The 24,057-nt window shown below is 41.3% G+C and overlaps 2 protein-coding genes and 1 long non-coding RNA gene across 5 annotated transcripts in view; 2 read left to right on the top strand and 1 right to left on the bottom strand.

The window, feature by feature from the left end:
* Positions 1–3,274, bottom strand: part of GALC (galactosylceramidase) — a 31,590-nt gene extending 28,316 nt beyond the window's left edge. For both annotated transcript variants that reach the window (XM_064714057.1, XM_064714056.1), the window contains exons 1-3: positions 3,023–3,274; positions 2,090–2,158; positions 167–230 (exon numbers count right to left, since the gene is read on the bottom strand). In XM_064714057.1, coding sequence (XP_064570127.1) covers positions 167–230; positions 2,090–2,158; positions 3,023–3,190 — 301 coding nt within the window. In that variant the 5' untranslated portion in view covers positions 3,191–3,274. The remainder of the gene's footprint in view (positions 1–166; positions 231–2,089; positions 2,159–3,022) is intronic.
* Positions 3,275–3,307: 33 nt separating this feature from the next.
* On the top strand, positions 3,308–5,077 carry LOC135448261 (uncharacterized). The gene is made up of 2 exons (XR_010440419.1): positions 3,308–3,429; positions 3,696–5,077. It is a non-coding gene; the product is annotated as an uncharacterized LOC135448261 (long non-coding RNA).
* Positions 5,078–7,096: 2,019 nt separating this feature from the next.
* On the top strand, positions 7,097–14,243 carry GPR65 (G protein-coupled receptor 65). Of its 2 annotated transcripts, XM_064714059.1 has the most exons (4): positions 7,097–7,184; positions 8,888–8,983; positions 9,949–10,003; positions 11,895–14,243. In XM_064714059.1, exon 4 carries the CDS (start codon positions 12,019–12,021, stop codon positions 13,054–13,056), a length of 1,038 nt encoding a protein of 345 aa, XP_064570129.1. In that variant the 5' UTR covers positions 7,097–7,184; positions 8,888–8,983; positions 9,949–10,003; positions 11,895–12,018; the 3' UTR covers positions 13,057–14,243. The 2 variants fall into 2 exon arrangements, with proteins under 2 accessions (XP_064570129.1, XP_064570128.1); XM_064714058.1 differs by lacking the exon at positions 9,949–10,003.
* Positions 14,244–24,057: the final 9,814 nt, after the last annotated feature.

The following is a 24,057-nucleotide window of genomic DNA, read 5'->3' as shown; positions in this document are numbered from 1 at the left end:
GTGAGAACTGCTTCCAGAATGTAGGTGCAAATCTCTCTTGTACAAGCCATCATGGATTATTGCAGCTCAGTTCAGGTATCTCCGTGCCTCAGCTCCCTGTGCAGCACACGTTATTTACAGCATCACTGAAACAACAAGTTAAATGCTGCTCATGCAAAATCCATACCTGTTGACTGTGCATCACCTCCAATCTCTACCTTGAGAATATGTAAAGATGCACCAAAATTTGGCTGTGGAAAAAAGAGATAGAAAACCAGATAGAATACTGCTGTTAACAAGAAGAATGAGATAAGTCAGTGTACAATTTTGAGCATGCTGAAAACGCAATTTTTTTACCTTTTCAAACACCCATTATAAATGTAATGAGAGATTATATAAATTTCTGCTTTTCAAAAGAAAATCTTCCAGGATAAATAGTACACTGATCTTTAAACAGTTTTATTGACTCTTGCAGCATTAACAACACTTGTCCACAACTATGCAGAATTTAAATAGATTATGCTTAAGAAAATACTAAAGCACTGCTAAAGCAGAACACAGAATACATGAGGAACACAGCAGTATTTTCATGTTATTAGAAGCCAAACTTGTTTTCTTTTTGAAACAAATTATTGAAGTCAGTATTTTTCATTCATTTTTGTAAAGTGTTACACTGCTTATGTGAAAGAGCATACATAGAGGTCAGGAATAATCTGGAAACTACAGACAGATAGGCAAGAGAAGAAAAAACCCACCACACTGGAAAACAATTGGCTAGTCCACCATCCCCCTCCCCAGGCATCTGGCTGCTGGAGCCAAATATAAAATTCAAGCTCATACAGGTGATTCGACTGCCAATATGTTCTTCCAGCCATCAGTGGCTTAAGAGTTGCTCAAGCCAGAAGTTACAATTAATCATTATTTTAACAACCACTAATAAGCTGGCCTCCTCCATGGAATGACCCAACTATAATTTTGGTATCTAAAAAAATGTCTTAAGACATAAGAATGCAATTTGATTTTTAAAAAATGCTGCATACATGACATGCCTTTTTGCTTACAAGTCTGGGATTTTTGTTTGCTTTTAACAGCAAAGAAACTATTTTCAATTTACCATTTCTCTTTTTGACTTCTAACCCATTTGTTCTCCTGTTCATGAACGCTGACTGACACTAAAAGACAAGGAGAATAAGGCAAGGTACACCCCTCCCAAACAAGACAGTTTAAGTGGTTTTGGTAAAAGAAAAGTTCTTTGAAAATCATGATCTCTAGATTTTCTGTTACCACATGCCTAATCAGAACATTCATATTAGTAACACACAGCTTTAGTCTCAAAAAAAAACATCAGCTTTGGTTCCCCAGGCACATATTACACCTTACTCTATCCCTGAAAATTAATTCTTTAAACTGCATGGTAAATTATTCCCCTCCAGCCATCTGGATTGCATTACTTGAAAGTGACATGACATCCTCTTCCAGCAGAGTAATTTACAGTGCCAAAAGCAAAACAAGCTATTAATGTCCAGTGCAATAATCTTACCATATATTAAGTTGGGTAACTCTGCAGGTTACACTTGTTAACTAACACAGCTTCCAAACCAAGGAACTTCCTACACTTTCTAGAGTCACTGCAGTTGTACTTGAGACTACTTTAGAATAGATATGCTGTTACAAACCTGCAGCCTTCAGAGTCATTTTTATGGTATGTTAATCTATCTGTACTCCAAAAAAATCCAAACTGTCTCTAAGACCCACTTGCTTCAATCACTTCAAACACCCCATTTTAGCCACAGAAACAACTTATGATTTAGCCCCCACAGATGATCAAATATATAGTTAAACATTTGAAATTTTTGAAAACATATTTTCAAAACACATTGTGAAAACACAAAAGGAATTTTCACAACAATACGAAGAAACAGTCTCCTGAACAAAAACGCCACCTAAAATTTAAGGTTCTGGTAACAATCAGCTGTAAAATAGATACTTTACAACACGGGATTTTGTCTAATTTCAAGCAGCATAGAATATACTATAGAAGTTCCCATTTTACTCAGTAAGAAATTCTGCATGAAATCAAATGTTATTGCAGCAGTAAAACCAGCTTTACCTTGAACAGGTAATCTAAAATCTCGGAGCGGTAAGGTTCCGGGTAGTTCACCAGGAGTCTAGATGTGGCCTAAAATGGAAAGAAAACGTGAAAATGTGACACACAACTTTCAAATGTTTAACTACATTCTAGCTTCTCATTCTATGCCTTTCACAGAGCTCATAAACCTACAAAAATAATTATAGCATCAGGAACTCAGCTAAGCCCTTCATAACTTGTTTCTAAACCTTCAGCTGTGCCTTTCTGGTTTCACAGGTTGCAACTGCCTTGTACTCCAGTTACCTGGAATTTACTGAAAACAGAGTCCAAAGAGCAGAGAAACAAAGGGATCACACGGCTTTATGACAAGCAAAAGGCAGCTCCCTCCCAGTACCATTTCTCCTGCTCTACTCAGCTCTCCCCGCTTTGGCTCACCATATGCCAAAGCAAGGGGAGCTCACAGGGCACACAGGTGGGAGGCCAAAGAAAGCAGGTCGAACAGGGGATAAAAGCTCCGGGAATCTCACGGCTCTGCTGCCGGGACCACACGAAAGACGACGAGCGGCTGTGGCTTATTTTAAAACGCAGGGACTACTAAGACTCTCTGCATAAAAAGCCAGCCCGGCTTAGCTCTCCTTCACCAGCACCCAGGACACGGCTGGCCCTGGGCACCCCGAAAAGCTACGGCACAGGTAGCGCGAAGCGGAGCCCGGCTCCATCTCCCCTCAGCGGGACCACCGTCCGCACCGCTCCCCTCAGCGCCCCCAGGCCTCCCCCGCCGAGCCCCGCTCAAGTCGTGGGGCTCTCCCCACACCCCGCCAGTCCTCAGGGCTCCCCTCCGCGACACCCCCGGCCCAAGCCACCACACGCTCCCACTGCCGGGATATCCAGCCCAGGTGTCCCTTGCCGCGCTGAGGAGGGTACCAGCACCGCATCCCCAGCGGAGCAGCTCACCCCGCCGCCGCTGACAGCCCCGATTCCGTCGAACTCCCTGCCCAGCCCGTTGGCATCGTCCAGCACGTAGGTGGCCGCCAAGAGCGGAGCGGCACCGACCCTGGGGGACCCCGGGCCGCAGCTGCAGGCAAGCAGGATCGCGCCCCAGAGCAGCGCCGCGCAGCCCATCCCGGCCCAGCTCCGCTCCCGCGGCCGCCCCGGCCCCCAGCGCCTCCGCACTGCCCGGCAACGCGCGCACGTGACCGCGCCGCCCGCCTGCCCCGGGGCGGAGCGGCAGCCCCCGGCACCGCCCAGCGCCGCCGTCCTGCTCAAGGGAAAGGAGGGCGGGAAGCCTTGCCAGCCTTTATGGACAGCCCCACCCGGCTGAAGGCTGCAGCTGCCATTTTGAGAAAGGGCACGGCGAGCTGGTGAGGCGCGTGTCGCCATGCTGGAGTTGGGCACTGAGCTGGGAGTGAAGCCATTGCGGGGCCATCCTGAGTGCGGGAAGGCCGCGTGGCTGTGAGGCGAGGCGGGGTTTGTGCGGGAGCGCGGGGGGAGCGGCGCTCGGTGCAGTGCGAGCAGCCGCGCCTAGGGGCCGAGTCAGGGCTTTTTCGGGCCCTCTGCCTCTCCTTTCTGGGGTCTGCTGCTTGGGGCCTCTAAGAACGGCATTTCCTAGTGCGTCTTTCATTTCCAGGCCCTCCCAGCCCCTCGCAGCCAGTTTCCTGCGTTTGCGCCGCTCTCATGCCACCTAATGCCCCGAAGGCTCGGCACGAAGCAGCGCTGTGAAGGAGCACATTCCAGCCCGCCCTGAGAAGGATCCTGGGTCGCCGCAGGGGCAGATGCTGGGAGCGGCTCCAGGCCCTGCCCGCAGAGGCTGCCCTGCCCGGGGAATCCCAGCTGGCTCCAGTTAGATCCGTAGCTCCGTCAGCAGGGACGATCCCCAGAGAGGGATGCTGAAAGTCGGGGTTAAATTATGATGGGCTGAACGTGCCTGGTTACGCCTTCAGGGGCGCGCTGTAGGGCAGCCGAGCCGAAATGAGAGGAGCCGAGGTGGTGCTGAGCCGCACGCCACGGATTTCCGTGAGGATTGCCGGGGTGTTCCCTCACACTCCAGCTCATACAAGCATGCGGCTCGGAGAAAAAGTAACCCGGAGATCGGCGATCAGCTTGATTATCGTCAAGGGGATCTCTCTTGTCTGTTGACCTCAGTGTTTCATAAGAGATGCTTCATGTGCCTAAAGGAGGAATGAGCCATGAGGAGATGCAGTGGCTAAAGCCCTGCGTTGTGTAAGAGCTGTGAAAAACCCCGGTTTTGCACGCATTCTAACCATAAAGAATGCTGTTATTCGAGCCTCGGTCACTCTTATTGTCACTGTGTCGATGCCACTCATTGAGGGATATAATGTCTCAGTGATGACATTGCCTGACTGACGTTTCCTGTTTATTTCTTTTTAAATAACAATACCAAGCACTCACAAAACATTTTGCACTTTACAGCAATATCGAGTATTAGCTAATGAGCCTGCTCACACCCAAATGAGCTATATGACACCATTATTACATGCAGACGGTCAGAATGACTTCCTCAGGGGTATTGTGAGTCAGTGCCAGAGGTAGCATTATGCTCCTGGTCCTATTTCACATTCATTCCAGCAGACTAGAGCTTTGCACACCTGGAAGGTTTGTAAAACCATTATGAATTATTAATTGATTCATTTTGATAGTTTAATTGATTACTGCATCATTTTATTTCATGTAAAAGGCTTCAGCTGTGAAATTCAGTCACTTACTCACTCATAGGATCCTAAAATTGTTCATTTTCAAAACTTTTATTTGCAATCCTGTGATGTGCCAAGTGCCCACCCTTTTCAGTTGGTACAGGAAAACATTCTCATAATCTGTTTTGATGGAAGGAAAAGTATATTTTGGTGTGACTCTGTCAACTTTCATTCTGCATCTTGAGCTTGTGTTGAACCATTTTTTTCTTTACACTGAAAGGAATGAGAAGGAGGTGTCTCCAAACAAACTGTGGGCCAGATATGGAGAGGTGAAGGAAGTAGTGGGGGGCACCATGAATTCCATAGGAATTCCACTAATTGACACAGACTCTTACTCACTCAAGACTGTCCTACATGTCTGGATTTAGAGAAAAAGAACAGACACAAGGAAAACGAAAAACGAAGGGGGTATACATTAGAAGGGGATATTACACATTTTGGGAAGCCTGTACCTCCCAAGTGCCTCAGCCTATGAAGAAAGAGAGAGGGAAATTTGGCCAGAAAATTAGGATTAAAAGGAGGCTGCATCCCCTAACAATTTTGAGAGATCCCATGAGGAATGATCTCTTCCTTTATTGAAATAAAGTTACAGGACTCCTGTCTTCTTTTTGGACATAAACCTCTGATGTTTGTGCATTAATTTTCCTGACAACACCTTTGTTCACGGACCCTTTGTAAACTCAAATTTAAACAATAAACTTATTGAGGACTTACTCGTTGCTTCTTTTCTAGATAAGATCGTTTTCCAATGTTAATGCTTTTCTGTTTTAGGGTTGGGGTATTATGCCAATAATACCTGTTGGTTTTGGATGACTGATCTAAGATATGGTGTATGTCCAGATCTCACAAAAACCCTGGAAAATTGTGCTGCTTACATCAGAAATGAAATTTTTGCATATGGACACAATTAAGAATTTATTTTAATATACAGGTTTACTTCTAGAATGCATAAAAGGCATCATCTCCTCTCTTGCTTCCTTTGATCTTTCGATTCTGCTGTCATCACAGCAAAGAACTGTAGAGATGTGCCAATTTTGTTTCTCTATTCCTAATAATTATAAGAACTGTTTTTTCTTTAGCAAAGTATAGGATTGCTCAACAAAACACCAGAACCAGCATACTGGACACTTTGTACGTACAATGTTAGAAAAAAGCACATGGAAAGTGATGAAACAGGTCTTCATGTGATGACTTTTCTCTCAGTGAAAATGAAGGTGTGACTGAAATTTATTTTGGAAATTTATCTAAGCAAGTGTTCTTCCATTCACCGGACAGCTATGATAACAGTTTGAGAATGGCAACAAGTATTGGATAGTTTAGGCTTCATTTAATAATCAGATCAGTAAAAAACTGTGGATGAAAAGGTCACACTGACTGAAAAAAGGGAACCAAATCTCTGCATACAGTGGTTAAATATTATGGAGCCTGGTATTCTCAAGGAAGTCAGTATGCCCCTATTTTAGAACTTTTCAATTTGTTCTCTTTCATTTCTCCTTAGCATCTGAATCATCAAACGATAGTTTTAGTGTTTCTCAACAGAGGGACATTTCAAGTGAAATTGTACCCACTTTCTTAAAGCAGAACAGAATTTAAGAAAAAATACAATAAATTATTCTGATCACAGAGAGGGAAAAGAACCATGATCGTGTAACAACTTTCCACCAGTCTAATTGAATATAATTATCTGTTAAAAGAATCACTCCCCTGAAAACTGCATCCAACCTCAGAGTCAGTTTATATAAAAATATGTAAATATGTAACCTGTCACCATGCATGAAATGCTGTTATCCTTTGTTAACTAGAACTATTCATGAATTTCTCCTAAATTCTGAAAATACTTAATTCTTTTTCCACAAATTCCTAAAGCCATTGTAAAACATTTTTGAGCTCTTCTCAGGTGGATTCTTATTTGATTCTGTGACCAGTTTGTAGGGAAAGGCAGGTGAGGTCCTTCAGTCAACAAAAATCATACACATTTTTAACTTATACAAGTAAACACAAATCAAACACAGCACTTTATTTCTGTGGATTGGATTCTCTGAAGATCATGTCTCCTAGATAAGGAGTGTATAATATACTATGCTCATATAATTAGGCAATATTTTAAATTAAACTTTTATGAAGTCTCTAAAAGTATTTCTGTATCTACTGAGGTTGCTTCCCATCCTTTGTTCATAATCTTATTTTCTCATGGGTAAGTTTAGATTAACCAGGAATTGGGGACAGAAAAAAAAAAAAAAAGGAAGCAAAACCAAGAGATGTGTGAACTGCTGCCTGTTTATCTGCGAGCAGCTTCCTGTCTCTGTGTGATCAAGCAGAAGCAGACACTTTTCTTAGAAGCAGATTCGGGTGGCACTGCCAATGGCATAACGGGAACCGCTGCGCGGGCACACGTGGTGGCCGAGGTGAGTGCTCGGGAGCCTGGGACAGCTTTCAACCTGGCTGGGACAGGTTTCAGCCTGGTTTCAGCCTGGCTCTCCCTAATGGGATGCTGACATCAGGCATCTGAAAAAAGGGACAGGAAAGGGGCTGGAAAATGTTGCAGTGGGAGAAGGATTATTTCAATCCTAGCGCAATCAAAACATGAGACTGAGGCAAAAGACCTCAAAAGATTGAATTAGGAAAGACATGCCTAGGATTATGAAAGAAAACTTGATTCATTGTTTGTTGTAATAGCATTGTGATGATCAAGCTACTGTTGATTACAAAAGGGGGAAGAATGGAGAAGAACTGTATTTGGGGGTGAATTTTCAACACTCTGAGCTGTCCCATCACTGCAAAATGTGCCTCAGGCCTCACAGAGGGTTCCAGTAACTCTTCTAGTAGTGTTCTCCAGACACTGTTAAGATAGCTAGTGGTATTTATATGAATATGCAAAATGCTTAAAACTTAGCAGAAAAATAAGCTCTGGTAAAAGTAGCTTCTTAGAATGCCATGTATCATGTATGTGAAAATATATTGTACATCTTTCTGTATGCATAGAGGAAAACATGACACACTTAATGACAGAGCAAAATAATACTTGCCTGCATGGCCTACATTCTAAAAAAATGTGGTATTTTTTTTTCTATTTGCCCACATTAAGTGAATGTTATGCTCAGTTAAACAATCTGTAAAGTATGTCTTTAAAGGCTGAGCTCTTTTAGACCTGTTTGAGTCTCTACAGAATCTCATGGAGACCTGTGGGTGAAATTTAATGTTGCATGAGGAAAATTGCTGCTAATTTTAAGCAAAAAAGGCCATGCTTCTGAAAGGAATATTTCCTAAACTGTGAAGTTTTTCAGAATTGAGATGTAAGATCTGCTCATTAGGCAAAAAGAATTAGCTATGGAATATCCCCTGTACTTGAAGAACTCAACTTGGCAATAGAACTTATTTTGACAACACAAAGCAATCTACTTTGTTGAAATTTCTTAAAGAGAAAAAGGAAAACAATCTATCTTTCCATCTTATGATTGGTATACAGTATCACCAGTACAACAGCTACTGCAGTAGCTCACACAGCATTGTTCCTTTCTTCCCTTACAAAGCTCTTTACAGATAGGAGTATGGAATATCCTTTTGTATTTAAGCTTATGAAAGTTTAACTTTGTACTTTGCAGCTTTCAAAATGTCATAAATGAAGAGACCACATAAAGCTCTCTGTGAACCTGAAGGAGATGCTGTAGAAATGTGTTGATACAAATACAGTGTATAATGACTACTTTTCACTAAAAAATCTCACAGGTTTCCTTTATAGGCTTGTTTGCATACAGTACTTGAAGCATAACATTTCTCTGGTCCATTTCTCTAAATTTTTTGTCTTAGTGACTCTTCAGAAATCCTGTACAGTAGGTTTTCTGTAGCAAAATAACAGAGTCAGGAACTGTGGTAATAATTGATTAACGTGTCCAAAAGAAAAAAATTACTGTTAAGAATTTTTATATTTTTTTATTTGAAACATCTCTTACCAAAACAAGTTTGTAAAATAAGTCAAAAGTATATGGAATTAGTCACAGTAGGTTTGGACCATGAAAGTCAAACCATTAGACCATATCATTAAGTCAAAATTCCTTGACAGTTAAAAAAAGTATATCATTGGGGAAAATAATCAAATGTTGTTTTTTAGGATAGCTGTAAGCCAATACCATCCTCCTAAGCAAAGCCAGCAGGTGTGCTCAGTAGCAGAGAGAAAACCTGGGAATGCTTCAGATCATGCATTCAGGTAAGAAAAAATCATCTTGCATTACAAAGCCCTAATTATGAAAAAAGCACTTCAGCAAGAAAGTGTGATATGGACTACTTCCCCTGAAATAAGGCCCCAAGCAATTTGAGTGAAATGTGTTGTAATCAGGACAAAGTGGTGCTTTCTGCTTTTATATTTCTGTGCAAGAAACTGCAGCGTGCCTTGTGGTAGGCTTCATTTGCTGGCTGTTTGACACATTTAAGTATAGGTCATCAATACGTGCCAGAATGACACACTTCTCGTTATTGCCATCACTGAAAGCATGTCCTCCTGTAAGTACCATCAATGTGTCATCAATGTCCAACATGGATTACCTGGCAATGCTGCACAGCCTCCAGGGCTGCGTTCAAAGCAGCTAAGGAACATACTGGTTAAGAAGAAAAGAAAGCAATGGGGTGCAGTGACTTGTGATTATGAAGGACAGAAAAAACTTTCTGAGGTGACAATTTTCATGTAGTCTCAACTCAATTCTTTGAATTTCATTTTTAGTGTCCCAGCCTGCCACCAACCAATTACACTTTCAGATATTAGTTCCTTAAAGCAGATGGCAGAAGAGCAAAGCAAAGTCTTGCCTCAAAGAACATGTGGTTTATTCAGATAAGAGCTATATAAGGACAAGTGTTTTACCTTATCATCAGTAAGATCAACAGAGTGAAATTCTTCGAAACAATGAGCTAAAATAAAAAAGCTGAAAAAATCCAAGTGGTATGAGGAAATTGGCATGTTGGTCTAAGAGTAGATACAAAAGAATCTGTTGTGGGTAATAAGAGAGAAGTTGGGAGCTTACAAATTTGGTGAGTCTGTAATACAAGTTGACAAAAGAGAAAGAGTTTATGGGGGAGGGAGAAGGAATTCCAATTTCTCAGTCACAGGACCAGGAAACACTGCCTCATACACTTGCTGCTTTACACACATGCTTCTGAAAGGGCATGTTTCCCTCGTAGACATGAAGAGACCTGTCACAGGAAAAGAGATGCTAAAGTGTGATTAGGAGAAGAGGTAGGTATTTTATCTTTGATTCATCTGGTCTGTCTGCATACATTTGATTTCTCTTTGGTGAGAAGTGGGTCACAAAACCATGAGATCCAATTTCTAGAGCTAGATTTTTATTTTGTGATACTTACCTGTACTGATAAGCTTACAATGCCTTATTTACTGTGTGGTTCTATGAAACCAAGCTGAAATGCAGACATCTTATGCTTGTCTTAAATACAGACACTGCATTTTTTTAAATTAGTCATCAGGTTGATGAGGTTCCTCAATGGACCAAATTGGCAAGTCCTTCTCAAGAATTTTCTTTGGCTTTCAAGCTTGCGAATGAGTTTAGCTCTAGCTGATCATTTAGGCAACTTGATTAAATAAGGCAGTTGCAGGTGAAATTGAGTATGTGTTTTCTGGGTAGTTTTGTCATTGCTCCTTTTTTTTATGAATAATAATGGAATAGGCTGTTTTGTGGACAAGAGATCCATATAATAACCTCTCAGCACAGACAATAAACCTGCTTTGGGTTTTTCTGATAAACCTACAAACACATCCAACCTATAAAAGGCTGATTTTTCCTTACCACATGGTAAAGTTTTGGCACACAGGATGTGTTGCATTGGAGTTCTTTCCCACGTGACAACAGTTGTAGATGTGCTGTCTGCAACCTACTCATTCTTCAGCCTCTTCTCCTCTGCTGCAGGCTCAAAGCACAGGTCAGCCATCCCAGCAGTCTCTCAAGCATTTAGTATATTTGGCAGTATAGCTGGTCTGCAACTAATATTTTCCATTCTTGTATTTCCTGAACATAACAGTTAGTTCTCTAGAGAAGGAAACTGCCAAGTGTAAGAGTTCTGATTCTATCAGCTTTCTCACAACTACAGTTGTACACCCTTTCTTACCCTTTCTTCACCCTTTCTAAAGGTCAGCTCTTCTATGTATTCCTAAGGCTCACACAAACAACACCTCCAGTCCCACTGCTTTAGTCAGGGCTGCCATTTTACTGATATTTTCATATTGAAGCTGCTGATAACCACAGTCCTGGAACTGACTGAGAAAAATGTAATTGCTAATGGCTTTATGAGCTCATGCACCACAGCTGCAATTTTTAGAGGGGAGAAGTGTTAATGATAAACTCTGCTCAGTCTCCACCTCACATGTTCACCCGGCAGATTGTCATTTGCATGCAGGAGCCAGGTAGCCCAGCAGGTTTCACATGAGGGTTTCTGGTACATGCAGTGAGCCTTGCTGGGACAGCACACTTGATGGCAAGTTCATGTGGGATCACATACAGAGAAGGAGAGAGGAAGCAGGGGTGTGTGAGGATGCAAACAAGACGAGAGTGATTTGCAATACAGAAAGATACCAGACACACATTTTCCCCTTCTGAGCAGATCCCAACATCCAGTGGTACCTGAATCCCTGTATTTCTATCCTTGTCTCTCCATTGCCTTAGGGGGGAGGAGGTTGTTTGAAATAAGAAATCTGCCATATTCATATGTCCAAAGCAGTGTTTACCATAATAATAGAAAGGGCACTTCTGTTATTTTATTTGTGGTCTATTTTCTGATCTCCTTTAACTGTCCCACAAGAGAGACCCAGGATTGCAGGATAGCACCCCACTCCTAGAAAAAGTGTTTTAACTAGTCATCCTACTTCTGCTGTGGAAGCTTCTAAGTAACCTTGACAACCTTAGATTTTGGGTTCCTCTTCCTATGCATTCCTAACTCCAGGAGCACTAGCATCCTCTGATCTAAAAAACAGTTTCCTTCTTCTAGGAAAAAACAAAAAAAACCCAACCAAAAAAAAAAAAAGACCCAAAGCAAACAAACAAAAAAACCCTACCACACACCAAGAATCCCATAAAACCAGCAGAAATGTAATACCTGACATTTTTCCTTTTTGGTAGCAGACAGCTGGAATCTCGTCAATCAGGTCCTGAAGAACTAACAGATGACAACCCATCAGACTACAACAGGGGGTTTTATTGTACCCAGGCTGGAATTATCTCAAGGGTGCTTCCGGGGTGGACAATGAACAACAGCACTGCCTGCCATGATGATCACACCCTGGATAAGTATTTGTTTCCATTTGTGTACAGTGTTGTGATGATGATCAGTATTCCCATCAACTGCATATCCCTCTATGCATCTTGCATTCAGGTGAGGAAAAAGAATGAGTTAGCAGTCTACATCTTTAGCCTGTCCCTGGCTGACCTTTTGTACTCCTTGATTCTTCCTCTGTGGATTGATTATGCCTGGCATGGAGATGACTGGAGGCTCTCTGCCTTGCTTTGTCAGATTTTTGCCTTCCTTACCTATATGAATTTCTACACCAGCACTGCGTTCCTTGCTTGCATCTCTCTTGACAGGTACCTGGCATTAGTTCACCCCTTGAAGCTCCAGTACTTGCGCACAAGAAGATTTTCATTGATTGTCAGTATAATTGTTTGGCTTCTGGAAAGCATCTTTAATTCTGTCATATTGGTGAAAAAAGAAGTATTCAATGATCCTTGCAATTTCACTAATCATACATTATGCTATGATAACTACCCCCTGAAAAGGTGGCAGGCGAATATAAATTTATTCCGGATATGCTCAGGGTACCTGGTCCCTTTGATAATCATTGTGTTTTGCTACCATAAAATCTACCAAGTAGTGAGATGTAACCAAGCCACAGTAGATGAAGAAAAGAAAAAAGTGAAAAAACTTATTGTGAACATCACAGTTAGTTTCATTGTTTGCTTCACTCCTTATCATGTTGTACTGCTTATCCGCAGCATCAAAGAACCTTCTACCTCTGACCCACATCTTTTGTTGCTGCTGTATAAGGTTTACAGAGTCACACAGGCCTTAACAAGTTTGAATTGCATCGCAGATCCCATTCTGTACTGCTTTGTGAGTGAAACTGCACGGACAGAGATAGTGAATTTGCTCAGGTATTGCTTGTGCCTACGAAAGCGTGGGGAAGACCAAGTGAAAGGACATGCTCTGTGCAGTTCTGCTACAAAAAACACTGCACTGGTCGCCTACAGAAGTTCCTGTGAAACACAGACTGTCAAAATTTCCTAATGAGCACATGCAAATGAAAACTGGATAACCTAAAAGGAAAAGAAAGAAAAATTGTTCTATAAGGAACTTGTGTACCTCGAAAATGCCCCAAAAGTCAGAGATACCAGTCTAAGCAAAACCAGGAGCTGGAGCCAATAAGAACTTACTATAGGGTCAATGAAATCAATGGAGTATCAACACCTATCTTTAAATCACATGTGGTATATAAATCAGTGACAACAGACAAATGCACAGTCAAGAAGGATGGCTGTGACATGCTGACAGAATTACTGAGGATCTCCCACAGAACTGTCTCCTGTGGCAGCTTGCTAGCCAGCCTGCTGCAATGTACTAAGCTGGGGGAAGGCTGAAGTCCTCTTTGTCCTGAGTAGCAAAGGACCAGACAGAGGGAGTGGGGTAAATTTCATGTTGTGATTTATGCTGCTATGAAGGTTCTTGTGTTTCACTAAAGACTCCACTTCTCCTTTAGCATATCCCTGAGACCAGAAACTTCTTAAAATTGTTTACCCTGCTGTGTAAACAGACACTTACCTGCACTTAAGATTTTGTTTTCCTTGAAAAATATACAGTCTAATGTATAGCTGTATGTCATGCAGTTTCATTACAGTACCAGTATGGTGTTTCAGACCATAGTTGAAGATTCATTAATTCAAGTGCCTATAAAGAAGTGAATTCTAGCCTCCAGTGTTTTAATTTGGATGAAATGTTTCCTGATACATGCAGGGGAGGAAGAGGATAGAAAGGTGAGGTTTCACATCTCAGCAATGTAAAGGGTCAGCCTTCAGAGTTGCTTATTGTGACTGAAATCTGGAGTGTGGTTCTGTTTTCTGATTCAGTAGAGTAATGTTTGTATCCATTTACTTTACTGCACATGGAGGCCTCAGCTAGAGGTTCCAGGACTCTCAGTCTGGCAGTCTTAAAAAAATTAAACAAGTTGGCCAGCAATACTGGCAAACCAGCAAAGAGCATGAATGTACCAACAAACAGTAAGAATGGAAGCAAAAGAACCCATACTTTTAAAAAGCTGGTGTTAGTACAAATCAGAAATGCAGCTGTTAATTCAGGGACCTGTTCATGTGCAGGCAGAAGCAGCTGCCTGGCTCCCTGGTTCCTTTTCCCATCCAGACACCTGACCCTCTGAAAGGAGTTAAAACATTACATTTTTTTCTCTTGTCACAACCTTTTAACTTTTGCTCAATTCCCATGAAAAATATTTGGTTATGGTAGTTTTTTATTTCATAGGGAAAAAAAATTTATTTCCATCAGAAAAAAAAGAATTGCCCTCTAGCAAATTTCTGTGGTGGAAAGATTTTGACCAGCATTCTTCAGACCTTTTAGGTCTGACATTATGTGTGAAGGATGTGCATAAGGTAGTCACAAGCAATATGATATTTCTTATGAGAGTGTGCATCTGTGTTTAAATAAAAAATTTCTCCATTGCAAAGAGCATTGCCATTGTTTTCATGAGTTGCTGCGTGTGTCTGTACTTTCTGGTAATTTCACATTCTGAAATGGGACCTTGCCAGGCTGTGCAAGCTGGGCTTGCTCAGCCTGGAGAAGAGAAGACTTTGGGGTACCCAATGACAGCTTTGCAGTCCTGCAAAGAGGATATTGAGAAGATGAAACCAAGCTCTTCACAAGAGCTCATAGCAGGAGTGGTGTGTTTTCAGCCTGGCTGGAAATTAGGGACCACACAGCCACTCACTCAGCCCCCTTCTGTCCCCCCACAGACAGGTGGAATGGAAAGGAGAATCAAAGTAAAACTTGAGGGTTCAGATAAGAACAGTTTATAATCAAAAATAAATTTTAAATGTAGAATAATGGTCAATTATAATAATAATGATAATAATAAGGGGAAAAACAAATGATGCACAACATAATTACTCACCACCCACTGACCAATGCCAGACCCCACTTCCTGAACCCAGATCACCCACCCTTCTGGGTAGCTTCCCCCAGGTTATCAACTGGGCAGGACATTCTATTTTGTGGGATATCCCTTTGGCCAGTTAGGGTCACCTGTCCCAGATATGCCTTTTCTCAGTTTCTTCTGCAAACCTCCTGACTGGCAGAGCATAAGACAAGAAAAAAGTCCTTTACTTAAGATAAACACTTAACAAAACCAAAACACATCAGTGTGTCATCAACACCATTCTCATTCTGAATTCAAAACACAGCACTGTAACAGCTTGAAAGGAACTTAACTCTACCTGAGCTGAAAACAGGACAGGGAGGGACAAAAAATCATGTGTAAAACTTGAAGCAAGAAGGGTCAGAGTTGATATAAGGAAGAGTTTCTGAGCTATGAAGAACAGATAAGCTCTGGAGCAGGTTGCACCAAGATGTTCTGTGTGCTCCATCCTCAGCAGTTTCCAATACCCAACTCAACAAAGCTTGAGCAACATCTGACCTTGTAGGTGACCTTCCCTTTAGCAGAAGGCTGCACTTGAGATTCCCTGAGGTCCCTTTGAATCACAATTGTCCTGTAATCCTGTGGGTAGTCACTATTCTGACCGCTGCTTTCCTCCCTGGAAAGTTACATTCCCTTCTTTTTTGTTTCCATTTATTGAATTCCGTTTTGATGTGGGTTTGTGTTTCTGATTTGGGTGGGGTTTTTTCTGTAGTTCCTTCTTATATATGATAAAGGAAGAATTATGCAAGCAGCAATGTAAGTTACTTAATCATGATCTTTTTCCACTGCTGACCTATGTATTTTGCAACAGAATGTGAAATTTCACACTGGCATTGAAATGAAAGCAGAACCAAACTTCACTGTAACTTCATGGAAAAAAGAACTCAGTGGTTCATTTTTAAATCTTTCACATGTCATAAAGGTTGGAAAGTTAATTCTATTTGGGCTTTAAATTTAAAGAATTTAAAATTAATTTAAAGAATAATGAAAACTGAAGCTAAGCAACAAAATTGAGTCAAAATAAACCTCTGTGTCAGGGAGTAGAGAGAGCTGGCAGCTCCCCAAGGGGCAGTGAGCCAGGAGCTGAGGGTGACAGCCAGGCAGACTGGGCAGCATTGTCGCCAACAAGCCACAGTGCCATGGCACCCAGCAAGGCAGAAAAGCAGGTGTGGCCAGCTCTGACCACCAGACAAATCTCTGGTGACAAGGCAGGTCACGGGTCAAGCAGGGAAGCCAAGTCAGGAAGGCAAGGTTGGGATCAGCAAGGTACAAGGCTGGACATGGCAGCACCATGTCAGCATTGCGCTGTGCACAGGCAGTTAATTCCTAATGTAGTAGGAGAAGAGACCACAGATATGTTGGCAAAGTCACCCTGAGCCTCTGCAAAAAGCTTCATTTCCACAGAATTTCACCCTGAGGTTTTATATTCTTTAATATTTCACCAATGCTCATGAAAGCCATAGCATGGACCAGCTTACATGGGTATCTGTGCATGTTTTTCATAGCATCATTTCCTGTGGTGCCTGCTGGAGATTCAATTCAAGATAAAGGGAAACCATGATTGTGGCTGGCCCCATAGGCTGGCCTTCATGAAAAAACTCAGATAAGTCCAGGGTCCTATCCCTTTATGATAATAAAATTTAGGTTTCTAATTTCTTAGACTGCTCAAAAATGCTTCTGCCTCAGCCAGCAGCTCCTGGCAGTCGCCAAGCCCTGTGAGATGGCAGCTTGCTCCTGCCCAAGGGCACCAACTCCTCTGCCCCTGCAGGGTCCCCAGTGGGGCTGATCCAAGGCAGCATCTGATAAGTGATGCTCTAGCACTGATAAGGGGAAAGAGCAAAACACATAGTGCATGTGTTTTTCATGAAGTTTTGTCTTTCATTGCTGCACCACAAATTGCTAGCCTAAGCAGACACAGGGAAATTTTGTCTGTTCAGGTATAAATTAAAAGTAACCAAGATATGTCACCTAAATCCTTTCATACCTTAGAAAGAGATAAAGTATGTTCTGGACTGTGACTTCACTTCAAAAGAGAAACACAAACCAAAGCAATAATAAAAAAAATTAAAAAAAAAAAAAAAAAACAACACAAAAAACACCAACAAAAACGAGACAGAAAACATTAGGAGAAGACTGCATCGGATGATATGTAAAAATCCTGATCAAGGTGAATTATGAAGATGCTGCACAAAAGAGTCAGATTCTCATCTCTGCCAACCTAGAGTAATTGCCATCAGTGTATCACTTACAGCCTGTATCCAGCCTCTGTACAGCAGAGTGTGAGTCCTATAGCATCTCTCACTGAATATCAGAGCACACACATCATATCACTAATGTGTCATGGAAGTGCTAAAATAGTGGGAGGTGCAAGAAAAAGTGGGCAAATAGGTCAATTCCTTTTTTGTTTTCTTTTCACAATTAACTTTGAATATTTTGGTGATGGGAGCACAGACTCACAGCTTCTTTAAATGGAGTGTGACAGAAATTGAAAAAAAAAGATGATGTCTCAAGAGCAAAGGTAGCTGGTACTTTGAATTTTGTATTTTGAGAAATGTTATTGCTATAGCAACTGCTAAAGGTTCAATACAGGGATAGAAGATTCTTTTCTTTACTTTTGTTTAATTTTCTTGGTAGTGTCAAGATCTGTTGCTGGATGAAAAACAGAGCTGATGACCGAGTGGGTAAAAGCACTGTGCTAGAGCCCAATCACATGTAACCTTTGTGGGGTGCTGGGGGATGAGAGGCTGGACATGACCCTGCAAGGTGCACTCACAGCCCAGGAATCCAAACCTGTCCTGCATCCAAAGCAGAGGGGCAGCTGGACAAGGGAGGGGATTCTGCCCCTGCTCTGCTCTGCTCAGACCCCACCTGCAGGGCTGCATCCAGCTCTGGGGTCCCCAGCACAGCAAGGACACGGACCTGTTGGAGTGAGTCCAGAGGAGGGTCTTAGAAATGATTAGAAGAATGGAGCAGCTTTCCTATGAAGAAAGGCTAAGAGACTTGGGTTTGTTCAGCCTGGTGAAGAGAAGGCTTCAGGATGACCTAATTGTGGCTTTCCAGTACCTGAAGAGGGCCTATGAGAAAAATGGAGAGGGACTTTTTACAAGGGCATGAAGTGATAGGACAGGGGGGAAAAGCTTCTAACAGAGGGAAAGTAGGTTTAGATTAGATAATGGGAAGGAACTCTTTTCTGTGAGGGTGGTGAAGCACTGGAACCCATTGCCCAAAGGAGTGGTGGGGGCTCCATCCCTGGGCGTGTTCAAGGCCAGGTTGGGTGGGGCTTGGAGCAACCTGGTGTGGTGGAAATCTTCCCTGCCCATGGCAGGGGGGTTGGAACCAGGTGATCTTTCAGGTGCTTTCCAGCCCTGGTCACTCTATAATTCTATGATGATTCTTCAGATCATTTAGATATGGCACCTTGGTTGCCTTTCAAATGACTTACTGAAATTCACTTAACATAAACAATGACTTGCACAAGCTTTTCACAAGAGATGATCCTAATATCCCTAAAGTTTGCTAAATTTCATACCTGCTGCAGCTTTACTTTGATTTCTTGTAGAATCTTGGTCTTACCGACCATTTCTCCCTGTTTAAAAAAATCTTCCTTCCTTTAACAACAGGGGAACAGAGTAATGGTTGTTTTACTGTCCCCACATGAAGAACTACACCAGGAACAATCTTATTTCAAATCCCTAGCATTTTACCACGGATGTTTTTTACATCTCACTCCCACTCATATCTCAGGCATACATTGAACATCTGGAGGAATTGTTACCACAGTTTCCTTCATCTGATAGCTGTTGCCTTACCAGATGTCCCAAAAAGTACTAAATCCAGAAAGCTACAGTCTAAAGGAGAGATCCATACACTGTGTTCTGTTTCACTTACTTAATTATATGTGTGATGAAACGCTGTGAGGAAAGTGCTGTTGATCCTGTAAATCAGGAATTCCTTAGACTCACATCCTTAGGCTCACATCCTTAAATGAAATGAACTGGTGAGGCTGAGGTGACTATCCTAATTTGAGGTACCTGGTCTGAATAGGCGGTCTGGCTTATGGCAGTTCATCTTCTTAGATATCATTATACCACAGGAGACCCAAGGACTCTTAAACAAAAAGATAGTTCTTAGTGGGCAAAAGGAATTCTTAACTCTGCCAAATACCTGAGATTCATTGTGTGCTCAAAAAGAGAACAAAAACACATAGCTTCACTGCCTTTGCTTATCCTCATGCAGTGCAGCCCAACGAATATTTCTCGGTAAACCAAAGTTTCTGTTCCTTCTCAGAGTGTGTTGCAGCAGAAAAAAAAAAAAAGCAGAAAAGGCCAAACTATTGAGGGCTGCTGTATTCATGGTAACCCCATGCAATCTTGTGAGCTCTCCTTCCTGGCATGCAGAAAACAAGCACATGTCACTGTCTGGCAGCTCAGTGTATGTGAGCCCAATATAGGCTCTGTGCATCACAACCAGCCTAGGAAAAAGCTTCATCCTGAGACATTATGCAGGAAAACAATGCTGCAGTCACATTTGTTACAGAGTTTGTGCCAGAAATGTGTGAAATTCAGGATATAATTTCTTGGACATCTGCTCTGATGTGATCAGTGCCAGTCTTCCTTCCCTGTCTGATGGCTGTTGGGTCCCAATGCAGGGTCTAAACCCTGTTCATGCATGACTCAGACCTCATAACAGAAAGATAAAGATACTCCAGTGTATTGTGAAGGGCTGCTGTGTATTGCCTGTGACTCTACATGTAACTTTGCATTGAATTTTGCAGCTGTGAAAATTCCCCATGCTCTAAAAAGACCATTTTATGGTGAAGTCTAGTGTTCAAACTTAGAGGATGATTTACTTTCTGTGGAAAGCAGGAAATAAATTTAGCCAGTAGCATTTAGCAGTATAAAATTAGACATGTTTAGAGAGGAAAAAAAAATCTTGAAGGTTTTTTTGATCCCTAGTACACTGCTAGTAGATTCCAATTTTGATTTTATATAAGTCTGACATATGTGGTTTCAAAAAGATCTAGAAATATTCATCGGCAGTAAGCACCGTAACTGTATCTCTACCAAGGCAAGACAAAGAAAATAACTTTATCTGAGGGAAAAAATCGCTGATTCTTCCTGTCTCACTGTTTTTTATACTCACATTTTCTTCAGAATTCGTTCATGTGGTTACCTGAAAGTCACAGCTCTTGTATTTGGAGGTTCATGTGTATTTTCCCTTACTCCCCCTTGTGTTTTATGTTCATAAACGTACAGTCTTTACAATGTTCATTTTAAAAGACTAAATGTAGGCCAGGAAAAATTAATCTAAAATATATTATATTTAACTGTAATTGATTTTTAGATAAAATCTTAAGAGTGATTTCCTATGCATTTTTTTAAACCTTAACAGTGATTTTATTTCTTCAATGTAACAGGAAGCAATTTACATATGGTGTGTCATGGTGGAAATAATAGAAAAGTGTCTTGATCACACAGATCAAGAAAAAGGAACCTGCAAAATGGATTTAGCTGGAAGCCCTTCAAAAACTTGCCAACATGGTACATAGGGATTTATCTTTTCTTGCACATTCACTTCAATTCATTACAGACATACTAAAAGTTAAACCACTTCTTGATCTTCTTTGGGTTTTGGCCAGTTATGCAGTCTGTTTATTTTTAGCAATTCATTCAGAGAAACAAGGAGGAGGAACTCAGAGACCTTTTGCAGCACTACCTGTGCAGAAGGCAAAAGACACCCAACAGAGACATTAAATCTGGCATTAGACACCCAACACAGACATTAAACCTGGCTCTTCACTCAAGATGCCTGTAAATACATTCTGAAGACAATAAAGTAAGCATCTTAATGATTGCAGGAACACCTGTGCTTGGATAGATATTATTTTATGGAAAATGCCTGTGTTCCTGTCACTTCAGCAAATACAGTTTTCCTTAAATTCTTGGGGTTTTTTTCTTGCAAAATATTTTTTATCATTATCACTCAAACTTAAATGCAGTGGAACATTAGGATTACCTCAGTTGTATTTACAAAAGCCTTGTGTAAAGTGAGTGAGCTGAGAGGCTGTCCTCACTAGGTGGCGATTTTGGCCTGTTCAGGCAGGCTTCATGGAAAAGCATGAAAGCGTCCCTAGTTAAAGCTGTGTTTCTAAACAGAAGCAAAGTCTGAGAAGGGAGCTGGCCGCTGTGCCCGAGCTCCCGGGAGGCTGCAGGAGCCACCACGGTCCCCTCAGCCTTGCCTTGAGCTGCAGCAAGCTGTCAGCCTGTCAGTCATCACACCCAGGAGCAAACCGAGCAGCCCAACAGGGAGCCCTGAGGGCTGTCTGCAGTAGTACACCATGAGCTCTCGTTTTTCTGGCTCAGTCATCTGTATCTAAACATTACATTTTACAAAGAAAAATGTTCCGTGTTATGCCATGCAAGTCCATCCAATAAGAAGCCTTAGGTTTCTCTTCTTCCTTCTTCTACCTCCATTTCACTAGTCCTTATGTTCATTTGCTTCTTTTTTATTTTTCCAGGGTTCATTCTTCTATATTGCTCCTCCCTGGTCCATTATGTGTCCTGAAGAATATTTATTAAAAATCTCTGCTCAACTCCTCACATCTTTATTACCAATACAAGCAACCCTGAGCCATGGCACAGCACATGGAACTGTCATGTTGTTGGGGAAGGGAAAAAAGAAGCTCACTAGGTATCAGTATTTTGGCTGGGTCAGGGAGAACATATTTACCACAATGCCAGCTGCAAGCAGGATTCAGGAGAATTTTCTCCGAGCTTAAATGAACTCATATGAACTTCATATGAATGTGATGGCAAAATAAATGGATGTCGTGCAGCCCAGGTTCCTTGTTACTGCAATCTTCTGTGCTTTTCCCTGCTTTTTCCCCCTTTTATTTGGGCTATTTTTGTCCCTGTTAGTTACTTCTCTGAAGAGCTCTTTAATATGCAACTGAAGTAACTTGGAAAGTGCACTTTTGAAAGTTGTTTGCTAGAATAAACATAATTTACCTTACCTTAGAATACTATGAGCATGATCTAAATTCGTACTGAATTTCAAGAGATTACTACAGAAAGATAAATTATCTTGGTCAGAAAAGAGAAGATCTTGCTGAGCTCTTACATCATATTAATAATTATGTGTGAATAAACACAGAACAACTGTAGAGGGCTATATTGGGCAGGAATAACAACTATTTATTTCAACAACATGATTTTTCCTCTTGCAATGAAAAGCATGGGAAAAAAGACATTTTCTCCATATTCTCAGATATGAGTGGCAATTAGAAAAGTATTAAATGTCTTTATTTGCTTTGAAAGGTTTTGTAGATATACAAGCATGGCAACAAGGTGCTCAAATAATTATATGAGCTATGCACATTGAAATGGTGTCCTAGCTATTGACCATGGAGCTTCATACAAGAGCACAAAAAACCTTCCCATTCTTCCCTTTTGCAACCTTGGAATAGTTGTGATGTGCAGAGCTGAATGCAGGGAGGATTCCTGCTCTCATCTCAATCACTATTGACTCTCTTGTGGTCTGTAGTTGTCAACAATGCCAACAATGCTCATCAACAACAAAAGCAGAACTAATCAATAATGCGTCAGGAGGACCAGTGTTATGTTCAGGTGCTGGGAATATAAATCTTTGTCAAGAAAACACAATTTAAGCTTCAGGCTCTGTTACTTCAAGCGTTGAAGTGTTGGAAACAGACTTTGTTTTTTATCTCAGAATATGTTTTGGTAATGTTCTCAGTAGCTCCCACCAACATTATTACTATTAATATTTTTAAAATAATTATAGTAGTAATAATAATAATTATTATTATTTCCCACTTACACAATCTTTTTTTCAAGAATAAATGGTTGTTTAATTTACCATAAGAGTAATACATCCCAATAATTCTCACTCTATGCCATTCAAGACAGAGCAAGAAAATATGTGCCCAATATTCTTATCAATAAGGAAGGTATCTGAAACATCTGGTTCTGTGGGAGCATGTTCATATGAAACAGATATGAAAGGAACAGAGAGCCCTGATGCTGTGCGAGTGTCTCATGGGCTGGAGTCACTTTGCCCACACTCTTCCCTTTCCTGCCCCACTGCCATCCCGGGATGGTGCTTTGCTCTTTTCTTGTGTTGGGCATCACTTCTCCTTGAAGGTGCAGTGCATGCCGTCAGCAGGGGAGCAGCATGTGTGCAGGTATACACAGCTGCCATCTAAGACTGCTGGAAAATGGCTTTGCAGAGAATCACTGTAGCCAAGAAAATTCCCGTAATTCCCGCTGAGTTATGGGAAGCCGTGATCCTGTGTTGCATAGCCACTCCTACCTAACCAGTATTATGCCATCTTAAACATACATCACTAGCACAGTCCCTATTTCTTAATGAATTTAAAATCACAGATATAATAGCTGTTATTTTACAAATACACTTTTTTTTTCTATATTAACTACTAGCAAACTGCAACTACCAATAGTATTTGCTTTACCAGTGACTGTGCCAAAAAGTGAAAAAAGGCTATTGCTGAGCTGTTCAGCCACACACCTGGATATAAATTTCCCACAGCAAAGATATAAATAAGATCAGATTCTGAATACAGTGCAGCTCAGAGTCTGAATACAAGTGCAGCTAGGAGTCCAATTATATGCATGTTATATATGTCATGCACATATCAAGTGTTATAAAAAACCAATGCCAAGCAGACAATACAGAGCTCTAAAAATAACTTCTTTGTCCTGAGATAATTGTATTTCTTCCTCACTGTCAGCTATTTGTGGAAAAGCATTAAATTTCATATGAGGTGCTAAACCACAAAGATTCCTATAAAGAGGATATAAAAGAAGTCATCATCTCAGCCCAGAAGGGAAGAACCCTCTTGTCTCCAACCTGGCTCTCATTTTTCTATCTATTTCAATTGAGAAGTCACATAAAATATGCAGCTATTACAAATTGCATGTACATGCTGACTTTTAACTATAGCATGCACTAATTCAATAAATTAACTCAGCTAAGTGTAAAAGTGTTTCCTTGGGTATGGCAACAGTGAAGGGAAGCACTTGTGGCAAGTTATATTACTTATTTCTCTGTCT

This window comes from Zonotrichia leucophrys, chromosome 5 (assembly GCF_028769735.1).
Source record: "Zonotrichia leucophrys gambelii isolate GWCS_2022_RI chromosome 5, RI_Zleu_2.0, whole genome shotgun sequence".
In the NCBI taxonomy this organism is placed as follows: domain Eukaryota; kingdom Metazoa; phylum Chordata; class Aves; order Passeriformes; family Passerellidae; genus Zonotrichia; species Zonotrichia leucophrys.
Note: the sequence above shows the minus strand (reverse complement) of the source record. Positions and strands in the feature narration are given on the sequence as shown.